The sequence below is a fragment of the Podarcis bocagei genome (genome assembly GCF_964188305.1).
Source record: "Podarcis bocagei genome assembly, chromosome: 1".
Classification (NCBI taxonomy): Eukaryota; Metazoa; Chordata; class Lepidosauria; order Squamata; family Lacertidae; genus Podarcis; species Podarcis bocagei.
In genome coordinates, this window is record NC_138125.1 from 36039213 (window position 1) to 36056492 (window position 17280).

A 17280-nucleotide genomic window follows, 5' to 3' on the forward strand; every position below is an offset into this window, starting at 1 on the left:
GGTTTCATGTTGATGTTGAGCATGGAGGATAAAACTGAACCCTGAGGAATCCCACATTGATGGATCCATGGGGTCAAAGAGGACTCCCCAAGCATCACCCTCAGGAAATGACCATCCAAGTAGGACCGGAACCACTGCAAAGCAGTGCCACCTGCCAACTCAGACAGCTGCTCCAGAAGGATAGCATGGTATCAAAAGCCAGTGAGAGGTCAAGGGGAAATTAACAGGGACACATTTTCCCTGTCTCTCTCCTGACAGAGGTCATCATATAGGGCGACCAAAAAAGTTTCTGTGCCAAAACCAGGCCTAAACCTTAACTGAAATGGATCTAGAAAATTGGTTTCCTCCAGCAGTGCCTGGATCTGCCCCCCCATGCCCCTCAAAGTATTTTTCCTCAATTCCTGTTATTTTTGATCCTGTTCTTTCACAGTTAGCCTTATTCCCCAAACTGTTTCTTTCATCTTCCCTCCTTGCTTCATGTCTTCTTCCTATATAGCAGCTCCCTGCTTTTACTCCCTTCATGTCTATTCCCACTTATTTAATTCTATGTATTTATCTCTTCTAATTTTCTCCAACACCTCTTCTTACCCTTTGCCCCCCCTTCTGAAGCAGCTGAAGTCAGTGTCCTCCTCCTCCAACCCAGCTTCCCACCATTCAGGGCCACCCCCCATTTCTTCCTCCTCCTACTGCTTCAGAACCTGCCAATCCAAACCCGATCCCAACAGCACTACAGGGCTCTTGACAATGTCTCACCATAGTGGGGAAGACTGTGACCAAGTGCTTGCTCACTCTGCTGTCCACATGCTAGCTAACGGTCAATGGGCAACTTCAAGCCCCCTGCTCTCTGTTCTAGTGGCCCCTGTCTTTAAGAGAGACAGCCTTTCAAAGTAAGAATTGTTCCCTATATAGTAGGCAGCATTTTGGGGGTGAGTGCTGGCCCAAGACCTTTTGCTGCCTGACGCAAAGCCCGGATCACATCCCTGTGCCATGGCCGACACTTCAGAATGTCTTGCTGCCTTAGCCAGATACCAATTCTTGCATTCATCTATCCCACCTGATGAAGCTGTGTTATTAAAAAGCTGGGTTTTTCTGGGTACCTTAGGTGTCCCACCCATTTGTAGGGACCCTTGTCCAGTCCTATCCTTTTCCCTGCTTGGGGGTTCACTGACCCAGCCCACCCACAGGCAGGTTAACAACTTTATTAATGGAAGGTGTGATCACATATTTTCCATGGGTGGGATTCAATTAAGAAGCCCTGTCAGTAGAAGCTCACACAAGGATGTCGGCTTGTACAATAAGGATTCCCCCTTCCTTCCCCCTCTGGACCCCCAAATTGGTCCAGCTGGACCCCCAGAACAGCATGCAGGGGGAAGAGAGGGGGAATTGTTCTGCCTAGTAACCTGAATGCTTGCCCTGATGCATGCACCGCAAAATTTGATTCCTCTTCATATAACGAGAGAGAGCCAACGAACTGGAAACTTGTATATGCATTTTAATTTGACTCGAAAAACTTTTTGACAAAGTGTTTTGACATTACAATAAATTGACAGCAAGTTCAGTCTGTTCTATTTTGTAGAAGCAGCAAACATTTGCAATTTGGGTTATAGTGTTTTGTAAACAAGCTATAAGTTGACCAGATTTCTGCATTTATATCTAATCAAAAGGCTCTTTTGCTTTTTTGTATTCATGTCTGAGGAGCAATTCTCATTCACGGAATGGTTAAACTGCATGGCTAAGCAAAAAGGTGGCACAATACTAACTACCTACTGTAAAGCTTTTCTGTCAAACCACGGCTGCATCCGTGTTGAAACAGCAATTTAATGCAAATTCTTCTGAGTTTGTAATTGTTCTGATTGAGGTTTGGGAAGAAAAAAATTGGAGGAAAGGCTTCCCTACAGGTTTTAATGTCTTAGAATATCTCCGTTCAGCAAAATAGTTCAGCAGTTCAGGATTCTGATCAACTGTTGATGAAATAATCAAGTGATTGTGTGCGCATTTGAGAAAACAAGGCCCTTGGAGTTTTAGGAAGCAGCAAGAGTGCACCTCCTTCAAATACATAGCTTTGAACTTCATAAATGCTGCCTCCCTTGCAATTAATAATGAAGGCTGCAATCCTGCACATACTTATTTTGAGCTAAGTCCCATTGTAGACATTCCTAGGATTAAACCATTAATTCTCATAGCTTCCCTTTGAAATGCATGCTTGTTACCATTAGGAAAACAGACATGGTGTGGGATAAGTACTGGAACACATGTGAACTTTTATTTTAGAAAACCATTTTGTTTCAGGCATCACTGAAGTTACATAGATGTGACCAGCTCTGTATTTTTACAAAGCTGGTGCTCATTCCTCTTTTCATAGCTATGTAAACCAACAGTTATATTAAGGGGATTTAAATGTATGTGGGGGAGAGAAGAGGATGCCACCAGTGAGTGTCACTGTAGACAATGGGATGACCAAAACAGAAACAAAATCATGTTTCCAAAGTTGATACCAAATGAAGCCAATTTAATCAAAGACAATTACCAACCAAGAACAGACGTTCTCTTGGAAGAGACCTTTGCATTATCTATACATTTATGTTTGCTAAAAACTGGTTGCAAGATTTTGTTGAATCCATTTACAATGTTATCACTTATTTTGTTAGCATGCAAAATGCACACTGCATAAGAAGCGCTTTATGAAGGGAGTACAAAATCTATAGACTGATTTATCTTGGGGCAAATATACTGCAAAGGACTGCACACCACTTCTAGCAAAGGGGTGCTAGCTTTGTTTTGGAATTTTGCAAGCAGTGAAATTACAGCAAAAGAAATTCACGTTCTTCCCAGGCATCTAATTTTGTGAGTAAAACAAAACAGGTCAGTACAAGTTTGTTCCCAGAAATGTGTGTTGTTGTTTTTTTAAAAAAGAACATGGTTTCTTCCTGTAAGGCTCTTCTGAGAAATCAAAGCCAAAAGCTTTCTAAAGAGCGAGTTGTGTTTTATAGGAAGGAAATAGTTTAATTCAGTTTGAAGAGGAGATGAAGAAATCTCATATCAAAAGCAGTCTTTTAAAGTGAAACAGCTTACAATAGGACATTTCACTAGGGTACAAATGCATTTAAAAGCTACAGTATATTGTGTATTCAGGTAAGTATAGAGTAAATAGGAAATGATGAGATCAGCTTACAGTGAAGCCTTCACATCCTCGCTGCCTTCACAAAGCCCCATTATAGTGGAGGAAATTTGGAGGCTGAATCTGTGCTATTTATTCCTTCCGCAAAAATAACCTTATCAATGAGCGTAGGGAACATTGATATTCAATTTGTCCTGCTATGAAAATATTGTTAATTTATCAGGAGGCGGAAAAGCATCACAATTGGATACCTAGCTGTAAATACCAGTTCTCTTTTTACATTCACAAAACTGGCAGATGAAACATGAAAAGGAATACTGACTCTTTAATCTCCTCTTCTCCACCTAAGGCCCAAGGCAAGCTGACAGGGTAACTTCATTCTGGAAACAGAGTAGTGCTTCTTCTTCTTTTTTTAAAGAAAAATTCTGGATTACTTTTTCTTCTGCTTTTGAAAACTGTGCACTATAGGGGGATATACCTGGCACTGACTTAAAACAAGAACAAGTTTCTCTATCTGAAAAGTTATAGTCCTTGATGCTTACAGGAAGGTCATTTTCAAAACCCATGGGGGAAATAGCATCACAGACAGAAAGAGTACATTAAGTGCCTTATTTGTTTGTAACAGATACAGTATTTTTAAAATATAACAGCTCCCAGAATCAACGGAGCCTTTGATGTTTATCTTTTCTACAGATTTCATAATTAGTGAGCTAGATGTTTTGAATAGTAGGCAACTGCTAATTGATTTTTTATAATAAAAAAACATGCCCACACAATATTTAGCAAACTTCTGTTATGCTTGATACCTAAATGAATTATGAGCTCAGCATCCAGAGAGACCACCTACACATCATCTCCTTTCTCCAAAAAAAACAGACTGGAGAGATGCATAGGAAACATACAATAGCTTCTGGTCCCTGAATGCAGTTTTATCTACATTACGGAAGCTGTTCATAAATGTGATTGTGGCCTTACTTAGGGATGAGATAATTTCGGAGAAGCAATCTCCATCACCATGGAGAGCCAGTATGGTGTAGCGGTTAAGAGTACTGGACTAAGATCTTGGGAGACCAGGGTTCAAATCCTCTCAGGCACGAACCTCACTGGGTGACTTAGGGCCAGTGACTGTTTCTCTGTATAATTTACCTCACAGGGTTGTAAGGTGACAGGCATAACAATTTATGCTACCTGGAGCTCCTTGAAGGCAAGGTAGGATGTAAATGTAATAATAATGATACTATTATAATAATTTCTGAAATAGTGCAAGTTTGGTGCAGGGTAACAACCAAACTTTGTGTGAATGATAACTCCCTACGAAACCTCTGTTGAGCTATCTCTTTTCTTACAAATGGGTTGGCTCCAAAGAACAGCAAGGAGAAGGGAAATCAATGACCACTACAGTGGTGCCCCGCAAGACGAATGCCTCACAAGACAAAAAACTCGTTAGACGAAAAGGATTTCCGTTTTTGGAGTCGCTTCGCAAGACGAATTTCCCTATGGGCTTGCTTCGCAAGACGAAACGTCTTGCAAGTTCTTGCGAGTTTGTTTCCTTTTTCTTAAAGCTGCTAAGCCGTTAATAGCCGCTAAGCCGCTAATAGCCGTGCTTCGCAAGACAAAAAAAACCGCAAGACGAAGAGACTCACGGAACGGATTAATTTCGTCTTGCGAGGCACCGCTGTAGTTAATAATGCACCTGCAAGTGCTTGCACAATGGTACTCCTCAGAGTCTGTGACAGAGGCAGGGGGCCAGGGGACTGACCCAGGAGAGGGGGCCAATGATTTATGGTGCCACCCACAAGACAGGAGCCCTGAGGTCCTGCCTGACTTGTCTTATCTGAGCCTGTTGCCCTGAGGAAGATGAAGGAGGACCTCAGAGCTGACCAGGAACCTGGGCAGCTGGTGTGAAGAGCTCCAGTCCCAGGGCAAGGATGTCTGGATCCATAGGATAATTGGCAGAGTAGTGTTCTATTGGGGGCCCTGCTCCCTCTGCACCTTCTCTGGGGAGACTTGGCAGCGCTGAACGCTAACATGAATCCTGGCATTCTGGACAGAGGTGCTGCTGACTGGGAAGGGACAGAACAGTATCAGAGAAATATTTGAGGCTATGCCAAGTGGACAAAGCCAAAGTGATCACCTCCCCCCCCCCTTTTTGAGCCACTTGCTCCAGGCATCCTTCCATTTCTTTTCCCCTCAAACCATTCTGCGTAAGCAGACTCCAAAGAGATCAGATGGACTTTAAGTTAAATTGAGCAGAAACCAGGAGACAAGCTTCCCGGAGTTCTCTTAGTTCAATGTAGTGTTCAATGAAGGAGAAGAATTGTGTGGTTGACAATATGCCCTTTTGCTGCAATACATTTTGGTGTTTACATTCAACTATAACTCTTTTCTCAAGCAGTGCTATGCTGAAATCTATTCTTCAACTTCTCAAAAGTTTTCTTCCCCTGTTTTTCTGCCTTATTCTCAGGTCACTTTTTAATTTCTTTAGCATTTCTGGGGCTGAGGGTTTTTGCATTTACCTTATCACTGTGAGGTGGTCAAGGGTAGTACGTGTCTCTCTCTCTCTCTCTCTCTCTCTCTCTCTCTCTCTCTCTCTCTCTCTGTGTGTGTGTGTGTGTGTGTGTGAGAGAGAGAGAGAGAGAGAGAGAGAGAGAGAGAGAGAGAATTTCTTTCTAGCAAACATTTCTCCAGCATTCTGCAGCCTCCCTGGGTGCCAGCACTTCCTGACATGGAAAGGGCCCTTGAGAGGAGTTACCTCACCTTCTCCTCCCTTGGACTTTAATCGATGTGTGGAAATGGAAGAGTACAGAGCGCAGATCACTGGTGAGGTGAATTGTAAGAAATTAAACACCCCTCAGCCACCTCAAAAAGTGAAAGTGCAACAAAAATCCTGGACCCCATCCATGGGAATTACACTAAAATATTCTCCCCCCCCCTTTAACAATTGTCACATGCAATTTCTTTTCTCATTAGTTGGTGAATAGGGTTGGTGTGAAAAGAAAGAGGGAGAAATTTTCAGCACAACACTAATTTTAAGCAGCGCCACATTATGTTTGAATAACAAGACTAAGTGTTATCCCTAGTAGGAAGAGGCACCATTTAGGTCCACTTCAGGCAACAAAAGGTCTTGTGCAGGCATGGGTTTTGAGAATCTTTTGTCCACTGATGTGCCATTCTGTGTTGTGTGCGTGTGTGTTTTCCCCCCTTTCATTTCAACTGCAATAATATCACATTTTGCATCAAAAGGTCAGTGTCTGTCTACGCGGTAGATACTCCAGCTGACCAGTCACCGCAGTTAGCTACTCTTGCCAATGCTTATGCTGCAAGATAAATTCTCTCTCCATTGTTGGTCTGACTTCTAAGTTAGCTCACTCAAAAATCATCTAAACCCAAGACATACCATCACATTAATTTAAAATCAATCTCTTTTGCTTTAGTGATTATCATAAACTTGTACAACAGTGACATTCATTTGTATATTTTAGCATTTCACAGCAGCCACAAAATGCAAAAGGCTGACATTGGAATCAGTTTGATTTCTTTTATGATTGAAGATATTAAGCACTACAAGAGCATTGAAATTTCGATATGATTAGGATCAAAATTCCTCAGGATCAAAACACTCCTTTTTTCCCCCTACAGTTTTACTAATTGTGTGCTACTTGACATTGTAGAGTTATTCCACAGCATGATAGCAAAACTTGTGAAGTGTGTTTTTACTGTCAAGAATTATCGAGTCATTCTATCTGGGCTTTTTTATGTGCTTAAGGTTATTAAAAGAACAAGAAAAATATAATTGATATGTACAAGTTAAAAGGCTTAGTTCATTTGTAGCTGGGAGACTGAACCACTAAGTAATATTAAATGTGTCAATAGAAATCTTCAAATGAATGTACACAAAAGCAGCCATGTATGTATGTGTAACTGGTTTTGGAGAAAACTCTTCTCTCTGAATTGAAGGGCAAGATCGCTTGGCAAAAAGGAAGCAGTGAATAAAATGGTAGTGAAGCAGCCTTTTTTTAAAAAAAAAAATCTGGATTATTTCAGTTACTGAAAACCGAATAGGAGTATATCAGAGAGAATGCTACCAAACATATTCATCAGAGACCTTTGCTTTATGGGAAATGAACTGCCCTTGCTCGCTGTTCCTAAAGAATTGTGTTTCTTATAGCTGTAAATCAAGTCTTGAAGAAATAGGAGGATGTTCTCCAAGCAATAGCTAAGGGTGACAAGTATCTTTTTGTCAGAGTCAGGTTTATGAATTTAGACCTCAATTAAGATTCCAAAATGGAAAAGAACATATTATATCTGTGGCCATGCAATGCTAGTGACAATGTTCCTACAAGCAATATATCCATTTTTAAAATCCTGGTATATTGTCCTATATTCGTCCAGAAGTATATTCATGACATCCTCTGGAGGTCTTGACTCCTCTACATCCTGTCTGGGTTCCCAGCCAGAAAGTACTTGATGTTACTGTTCAGTGAACATCATTAATTTTTTCAATTAATTGAGGAGACATATGCTTCTACATTATGTGACACCCATTCATTCTCCCCTCCGCCCCAGTTGCAAATGGACTTGCTAAATCAGAACAGGGCAACAGTGTTGTGCTAGAACAGTGCCTCTTAAAGAGCCTTTTTCATATATTAAAGCAATGGGATGTATATTCATTAGCTTTGTCCCTCTTACGGTTATCTGAATGCAGAATACTAATACATTTATTTATTTTTTTAAAAAAAACAAGGCTACAAGGGGATTTATTTGACAGGAATTTAGCATGGAGTTGGTAAAGAGGCCCCCAATTTTAAATAGTTTACTCCAGAGTAGTTCCTCAGCATTAATTCCAGCTATGTTAAATAATTGCAGCCAGGGGGCTCTGCCAGTGGAAAAGCACAGCATTTCCCCCACTCTTCCTTATCAAAGATGAGGGTGGAATGCAAATGCATCCCACCACAGGCCCAAATACTTCTGATGCTGGTTGTATAAAAATGTACCAGCGCAATGTCCTATGTGCTCAGCATCACATTTCAACTGAGTCTCTGATAACTATGCATGCAACACTATGCACAGTGCCCATAAAATGATACATAAAGCAATAGCAAACTCGTTAGTAGCACAGCAGCTGCGGTATGAAGGGCCGTATCACTAGTCAGCTTATCTCACAAGCATTCTCAAATAAAGGACCTGTCCATCTTACACGACTGGAAAGCAATGTAAAGCCAGTCGCCACAGGAGCTGTACCATGTCCTGCCACCCCAGAAAAGTTTTACCAGAAAAGAATGATCCCTGCGTGCTTTGGGGAACCCTTTCTAGGCCTTGTCCACACTTATTAACACTCATAAATCACTGTTCTCCGCAGTCTCCAGACCTCATGGCACCATCTGCCTTTTAAAACTATTCTTTCTTTTCCGCAGCCCATTTTGGGCCATAGGATGTTGTGATGGTCACTAGTATAAATGGCTTTTTAGACAGAATATATAAATTTACGGGGAACAGGTCTATCAACTGTTAGCTATGATAACTAAGGACTAGAGCTGTCAACCAATTAAAAGATTTATACTGACCGAGGTTGCAATCCTACGCTTATTCAGGTGGGGGTAAGTTCTGTCAAATTCAATGGGGTTTACTTCTGAGTAGACACATAGGGTTTCACCGCAAACCCTCATTGGCAATCATAAATGATTGAGGGGAGGGGAGCATTTTACAACAGAACCATTCCCAAGGTTACCCACAAAGAAATGTACAATATGCAAGGAATAGTTCAAGAGCAGTTGTAAGGCCAGTTCATTTTGACATGCCTTGAAGTACTTACAGTCTAAGTGACTGTGCCTGATCCCTTCCACATCTTCAGCATGAATGAAGTGGTAACATCTCTTCCCTACGATATCTACAGGGGTCAGATCCATGTAATCACTAATCCTATGAAGGAAGAAAATAGAGCCTATAAGTTGAGCAATAAGTAAGTCAATAATAATATAAGAACAATGCATCATGTTATATCCACACCCCAAAAACAGCACGTGTGTATCTGCTTGCCAAGACATTCTTGAAATTCCAGTTGCACATTACCCTGCTGTGCTGGCACAGACATTGCTATGTCCCTAGCCCATGCTCTTATCTGCAGACACAGGAAATTCTAAGATTGGTTCCTACAAAATGGGCATCTGAAGAAATGTTTTTCATCACTGCAGGACACTCATGACATTGCTTCTTTCTATGCACAGATGAGGCACAAACTAAGATCGTGATATTTTCCATTTGTCTCTTTTAAAGGAAAGCTGCAGATACCAGCCAGTTAAATTAAATGCAAAGCAAATCTTTGTTGGGTCCACTCATGTCATACAACAGCCACTAAGATAATATAATTCCTTAAAATACAAAGCACCTCATTAAAAGAGCAAGATATTTCAAGGTTACATAATAAAATGAGAACATGCTATGCTTATGCTAAATGATTAGAGATACCTTTCATTTCAACAGATTGGTCTTCTATTGGGTATATTCATGGGGGGGGGGGGGGGAAAGGCTCTTCAACTGTTTCCTGGCACAAAGTCCAAAACTGACATTTCAAGCGATATAATTTAAATGCTGAGACATACAGATGCCTGGGGGTGTTCTCTTTTCTAGTCTTATTCAGCTGGGAGCAACGCTTTCACTCCTGGCTCTTTCAACTGGGACTTTGTGGTTTACTCCACACAGAAACTTTTAAATCCTTTCAGTACCTCTTTCTGCTCTATGCTCTGCTCAGCCTCTCTCTGTGTGTGTATGTCTCTGTCATTGATTGTCCAGATGTCAATGTCCTCAGGCTTCAGTGGAAGGGAGGGGGGGGAATCCTCAAAATTGAAAATCATGTTGGGTGAATCAGCCTCGTCTGCACAAACATTTGAAATAGGTTCTACACACACACACACACACACACACACACACACACACACACACACGCCCTCATTTAGAAGACATAATTCATTTTTATGCTTTAAATTCTGCCACCCACAAATGCCTCTTTTAGAAACATTTAGCCATGAAGTTCCCAAGGGTACATTTTGCAGGGCTGCTCCCCTATGGCAGAGGTTTAAGACTAGTTTAGAGATAGAGCTATCAAAGTACAAACAGGGTTCACACATTTAGAGTGCAGAGATAACCAGCAGAGTGTTACTCCCTATAGTCACTCTGAGAGACAGTAAGAACTAGGTGTGATAAAAATATTGCAGTGAATTAGGGAACTACCTGGCAGGTTCTCACTATCTGGCAGAAATCACTTACTAAAGTGAAAGGTGGTGTGTGTGTGTGTGTGTGTGTGTGTGTACACACGACTGCTGCCTACATCATCTGGAAGCAGGAGAAACCACGATACTCTGCTTCCTCTATTCTCCCCCACCAGAGGGGATAACACACACTTTAGTGTAGATTGATGGAGACCAAATTGTCTCCAGTCAATTGTCAGGTTTTGCAGGATGGGAAGGGGTAGAATATAAGTCTCATAAAATTGATGTGGACCAGGAGAAGCTGGACAACCCCCCCCCCAATCCCATTCATGACAGACTGCAGGTTTAGTGTGGCTGGGACAGGAGGTAGGACATTCCTCTCCAAAAGAATATGAGAAGGGCCCGGCTGGATCAGGCCAATGTCCCCTCTAGTTCAGCATCTTTGTTTCACAGCGGCCAACTGATGCCTATGGGAAGCCCAAGAGCAGGAGCAAATGTGGGCGAGCCAGTTACAAGAAGCAAATTGTTTTCTTGAAAACTGCCAAGTTTCAGTGCTCAGCATTCATGTGGTGCTCTTGTAAATGAGAGTCACCAAAATAAGAAACTTAAGAGCAGATACTCCAAAAATTAAGGAAATCATTCTAGCATGACAAAGAAATGGAAGCCAGGACAGACATTTGTAGATGAAGGGGCAGGGCCACTGTGTACTCAGTGTTAGAGCATGTGTTTTCATGTTGCTAGTCCCTAGTTAAATCAGGTTAACAGGTGATGGAAGCCTGTGACCGAGACCTTGGAGTCTGTGACCGAGACCTCGTTGCCAGTCAAAGCAACAATACTGGGCTACTAGAGGGAAAAATAACCTGAGCTGGTATATGGTAGCTTTCTATGTCATTGGTACCATTGTGTTCCATGGGAGAAAATAAATGGCTGTCATCACTAGATACTGTTAGGGTCCAAGTCTGCTCTCTTCAGAACCTGAGGTCATTAGCTAAGGCCAGGTGATTCCTGTGCTTCTAACATACATACATCTATTTTCTCGCCTAGCAACTAATAGTCATCCAATTGTATGAGAGAAAAGTAAGTATGCTGAATTTGGAGGCAGCATCATGTTGGGGACAAAAATATTCCCAATCCTGATACTGGGACATGGCCTCCACTGAGACCACAGGAGGGAAGTATTCCTGCAAGGGAAGCTGTAAGGCATGGGACTTCTCTCCAACACACCTGCCAAACTGATTGGCATTTTGCTAGTGGGGAAATGAAAGGCACAAACCATTATATTATTGCATTGTTATTAATATTTGGGAAATATTAATTCTGTACTCTAGGGCACTTTAACATATCACTGTACCAACATGAACAAAATCTGATACGAAACACTGTCAGCTATTCATTACATACAGAGCATCTGGCCATGCAATTTCATTCTACACAACGCATACTACTGACTCGTCATCTGGCTTGAGCACAGTATATTGTAATCTCCAAGATTCTTTTTCCCCTTCTGATGTGTGATAGGTGCAGTAGCATGTGCATAAAATTCATGTGCGAATTTCTGTACTAGGTCTTTCAAGTCAACATGAAACTCTGATTAGTTGTAGGACTGAAAGAATGCAGCTGTGTTCATACAACCACCTAACTTCATTGACCATGTTTTGCATGAGGAGGGAACAGAATCCTGCTGCAGGCTTTGCCATGACTACAGCTACAGACACATACAAATTGTATATATGCTTAGGAACCCCATAAAAATCAGGGATCCCCTATTTTGTGGACAAACCTATAGACTTTGTATACAAAGTTACAGCAACCCATTGAATGCATGTACATCAGGGACTATGCTGCTGTGATCCTGCTTTTGCCACCCACTGCCATTCGCAAGCATTCAGTGTTGACAGATGAGAACAGGGCTTATCTCTCTGTGCTCCAAATATCTTTACGTGTGTACCTCTACTTACAAAGAAGTAGGGAAAGGTGATGCATACATCACCCATGTTGAGATTTCTAAACTGTTTATCAGCTCCAGAACTCGTGGATTTCACTATGGAAAAGACCCATGTATCTCACAAAGTGGTAGGAGAGAAATAAGCCTGGTAGCTTGACATGTAAGCCAGCCCTAATCTATTGCCCAAACCAGGGAAAAACATGTTTTTACCTTCTCGTTTCTACAATTCATGTATGCTTGCTATTCCTGTACCACCAACTTAACTATCACCTTTCCCATGGCTTCTTTGCAAACATCCCCTCTGTTCAACTGTAATATTACTTTTTTCCATGACACGATCATGCACAGGTGCCTCCGCTGACCTACTGGGCCTATTTCTTGAAAGTCCAGCCAAGCAACAGAAGGTGCAGCTGTTCTGACTAAAAGTGATATCTCATGCACTTCAGTGTTTTAAAGTAAAGCCCCACTGCAAAGAGAGCTACCTGGTTGATGTTTTGTAACGGATTAAAGACAACTTAAACTGTTTATACTGAACCATAGTTCAGCATTGTATCGCCAGTACCAAAGTGTCTTGAATGAACGGTACTTGCGAAAAAAAACAGAAAGGATGTACAACTGCAAACTTTACAAATGGTGTACTACCTCATTGATGAGAAAAACCATCTGAGAATGATCCAATATAGGATATGGCTTGAGAGAAAATTAAGAAAAACTTGAATGACTGCCTGCCCTTGGGAAAATATGCCTATCTGCCTGTGTGTTGTGTGAATAGCTGCTGCAGATGGGGTGGGAAAGGGTAGATTCTGTTATGATTTTACTCAGGCACTCACTGATGTACTCCCAAGGGCCCCAGTATTCCACTGTGCGAACTGCTGATCCAGAGGTTACCACAGTAGTTTGCAGTCAGAAAAGCAACATTTAAATTCTGGCATCCCTCCCTCCGTTAACTCTCTAGGTAACCATCAGTCAATCAATCTCCCACTCAGTTTTCCAAATCTCAAAATGAGGTTCTCCCTCGTCTGATTGAAAGAAGATACTTGGTGGGGTTTTTTTTTTCCTACATAGCTGTACAGCTGGCATCATTATCCTCACAGGAAATCAGTACCCTCCTCCAGAATGTGTATTGTGGTAGAAGAACAGGGATGTTTAGATGCGCAACACTGGAAAAACAAAACAAAACAAAACCAAAAGCCAAAATGCTGTACCTATTTTCACAGTAAATGATATTGAGGTCCATGTTTACTCGAGTAACAAACATGTGGCAGTCGATTCTGACTTCATTGATCGTAGGAGGGGGCAAAGCATGAGCAACAACTACAAGCCCCATGATTTGGCTAGGGACTGTCCGCCCATGGGACAGCGACACTCTCAGGCGCAACCTTCCTGTTATATGAATCACCTGCAAAACAACAAACAGCAAAAGGAAATCTCAGTAAATGCATGATACAAATGTGAAAGCAATCCTTTTAAAGGACAGCGCTATTATTGTAAAGAGCACTTAACTCTGCCAGAATTGTATTTAGCCACCGCCAGTATTAGTCTTAAGCTTATTAATATTGGCTGTCAACATGTCCTGAATGTCCTCATGCTAGGAAAGAAGAGAAGAAGAAGAACATAATATCCAAATGCTTCACATTTATCATATCTAATATGCAAGCTGCCTCGGGTTATTGATCTTTTTATCTGTCCGCTTATTTATTTATTTGTTTGCAAGAGAGAGAGAGAGAGAGAGAGAGAGAGAGAGAGAGAGGGAGAGAGAGAGAGAGAGAGCAAACCGGAACATGAAGGCAAGTAAGAAAAAGATCGGTGCTTAAAGTGATGATGGAAGAAATGGAACACTGATTTTAAAACATTTGGGGATTAAATTATAAAACATGTATAGCCGCAATTCGGAAAAATTTACAGACCAATAATTAAATAAATTGCCAGCAATATATATCACAGAGACGCTGCTTTGCATTCTTAAATATCGTTGTGCATTTCTGATACAGGATACATGAGTCAGCAACAGATCAGCCTGTTCGACAGCCAACACCTTGCTGGGGCAACCCAGGTACTGTGCAAGAAATAGAAATATCTGGTACATGAATAAGAGTCATTCATTGCCGTTTCATTCTCTTTGTTTAATGGAGGGAATTTGTTGTTTGATGCAATTGATTTAGAATTTCTGGTTTTTTATAAGTCAGCTTCATTGCAAGCATGGCCAATGGCTAGGGGTGATGGGAGCTGTAGTTCAACCACATCTGAAGAGCCGCATCCACACCTGCCTTATGTGAACAAAAACATGACACAACTGACACAAGCCCTACCCAATGGCCTTTATTTAAACTGTTGGACTCCCATGCCCTGACTTGCTAGTTTCCACTGGGTTCTGCTCCCTGCCCCAGCCCAGGTGTCAGCATTTTTTAGCTGGAAACCCTTTTTGTCTATGATTTACAACTCTCAAAATCTACACTGTTTTGAAGTGAGAGAGGGAAATAGCCACATCATTTCTAATTCAGCTTCCCCTTGAATGTATGGAAGGACTTAAGCTATGTCCTGTTTGCATAGGCATAAGAAACTAGCCATTTTACCTTGTTAAATTGTAAGGAATCATCTGTATTTAAAATACCTCTTTCATTCTCAGAGAACACCTTTGCATTTAACTGGAGAGACTGTGTTTCTCTCTCTCCCCCCCCCCCTCTCTCTAAGGAAGAGTTTAATCTTTGTGGTTCATCCAATCAAGGACCTTTATGATGAGATGATAACACGGAAGCTGTCAGTGACAACTACAATAGGGATTTTTCAGAAGATGGACACTTCCTCCACTGATAATTTTTACCAAGGCACAGCAAGAGCCAAGAGAAGTTAGTTACTACTAATCTGTGCAGGTTATTAATGTTGACTAGGAGCTGGAAAGCTCCATTTTCCATTAGCAAGTTCTTAAGCGATCAACTACACAGAGTGTCAAAAATAATTCAAGCAATGAGGACCAGATATAAACTACTATTTTTCTACAATTCTCCATTTTAAAAACTGCCTGAAAATTGTGAGCTATATATGTACTGATGACTATCTGGATGTTGTGGGTTTATGACACCCCGCAACTGAGGTAATTATTGCCTAAATTCATATATAGTGTACCTTCAGAAGACGAAGTTCTGTGTGAATATTTTAAGATATTTCTAGAGGCAAGGATGCAAGAATACCATTTTAAAAACCCATTTTGGTGAGACCTCATTAACTAATGAAGAAATAGCTAAAAGAAATAGGATTTAACTTCACAGGAGGGACATTAATAGTATACTTTGCTCCTTCAAGCTAGGCTTACTTATATGCTTATTTATCATTATCTGTCTTATTTGATCATAATTCAGCTTTCTTGGGGGGAAATACAAATCTGTAAATGCTTGGAAATATACTGCTTTTTAATAGTTAACTAGAAATAACATGATAAATAATCTTGTAGTAAACACAAGATGCAAACTATTGTTATATGAAGAGTTACTATGTGTTTGAAGTTGGCGTTAACACCAAGGGCAAAACACTAAGATATGCCATATTTAAAGCCTACTTATCTTCTGCATATATGCTCGAAACAGTGTTTTGTAACGTATTGCTTAATATCAAACAGATTTGATTTTGAACAAGTGCTTATTTATTCAGTGTCGAAAGCCCTCCTCTAGCAGATTCCACAAGAAAGAAATCTAGTGCGTAATCCAGCATGTCTCAACCCCAAGGGCCTCGGTGGAACTAAATTACACCAATGAGTCCTTTGATTCCGTTGAGTTCTGTTGGAGTCATTGTATCATAGGGCAAAACTGGATGTGACATGGGAGATCCATTACTGCATCTCCCAGTATCTTTTTTCTTTTTAGTAAAAGCTGCCACAAATTGTTCTTGTCTTTTCTGACTCTCTCCAGCTAATAGCAGATTGAGGGGGATTTCCAAAGCTAGACATGGTTAAGCCCTCCCTACTTAGTGCCCCATCTGGGGGCAATATGTCCCCTCCTCCCTGGCTGCTTTTAACCACAGGGAAGGACATTAGGAAGGTTGACTGTCAGTCTCCAAAGCATGTCTAGTTTAGCTTTAGCTTCCTCAGAATTGCACCCCAAACCTGATGTAATACACACATTGCCAAGCCAATTCCATTAAATTTCACTACAAGTGGAAACAGTTTAAAGCAGAATCCAAATAATGTAGTGCTTTCTTTGTAGGTTCTGATTTGAGGACCACTCAGATCCACATTCAGCTGGAGCTGCTTACACTTGAGATGGTCTTTGACTCTAATGTCAGTTCTTTCATACTAAATAAACTAGATCTTATTCCAGTCTCTTAAATTTGTTTCCATCACAGTTATATCCATATCATCTGTCTTCCACCCTGCCTGGTCTTTTTCAGTGGTGTCTTAATTAGATTTTGCTGCACAGTATCGGATCAGAAACTTCAAAGAGGAATGGCAAACTTGAACTGCATGTTACCTGATTGTCCTAAGATAGAAAGAGGCAATGGAAACATAACCACACTGCACAGTCTGCAACCTGTTCTGTTGATTCCACAATGCAAGATCCATGGCCTATTACCCAGATTGGTTCTTCAGTCAACCAACACTGTGCCTTCCCTGGTAGCCTACCAAAGACGGAGTGCTCTGTTTATTGTGCAGTTGCTGGCAAATTTTCCCCAGTAAGTAGCCTGCCCTTTTGGAGGGGAAACGGGGGGGGGGGGGGACTAACTTTATGAGAAGGACCATAGCTTGGGGAAAAGCTTTGGTTCAATGGCAGAGAAGGTCCCAGATTCAATTCCTGGCATCTCCAGTAATATTGAGAGACCGCAACCTGAAAACCTGGAGAGTTGCTACCAATCAGTGTAGACAATACTGAGCAAGATGGACCAATGAACTGACTCAATATAAGGCAGCTTCCCATGTGCCCATAGCTCAGTGACAGAGTACATGCTTTCATGCAGAAGGGTCCAAGCTCAATCCCTGGAATCTCCAGTTAAAGGGATGTCAGGAGGTGACAGGAACTAGCTCT

General features: G+C 41.3%; 1 protein-coding gene across 12 annotated transcripts in view; it reads right to left on the bottom strand.

Moving 5' to 3' along the window:
* The window catches only part of NPAS3 (neuronal PAS domain protein 3), a 637639-nt gene that overhangs the window by 12561 nt on the left and 607798 nt on the right, over positions 1 to 17280 (bottom strand). For all 12 annotated transcript variants that reach the window (XM_081207992.1, XM_081207991.1, XM_081207987.1 and 9 more), the window contains 2 exons: positions 13474 to 13667; positions 8931 to 9037 (listed from right to left, as the gene is read on the bottom strand). In XM_081207992.1, coding sequence (XP_081064118.1) covers positions 8931 to 9037; positions 13474 to 13667 — 301 coding nt within the window. The remainder of the gene's footprint in view (positions 1 to 8930; positions 9038 to 13473; positions 13668 to 17280) is intronic.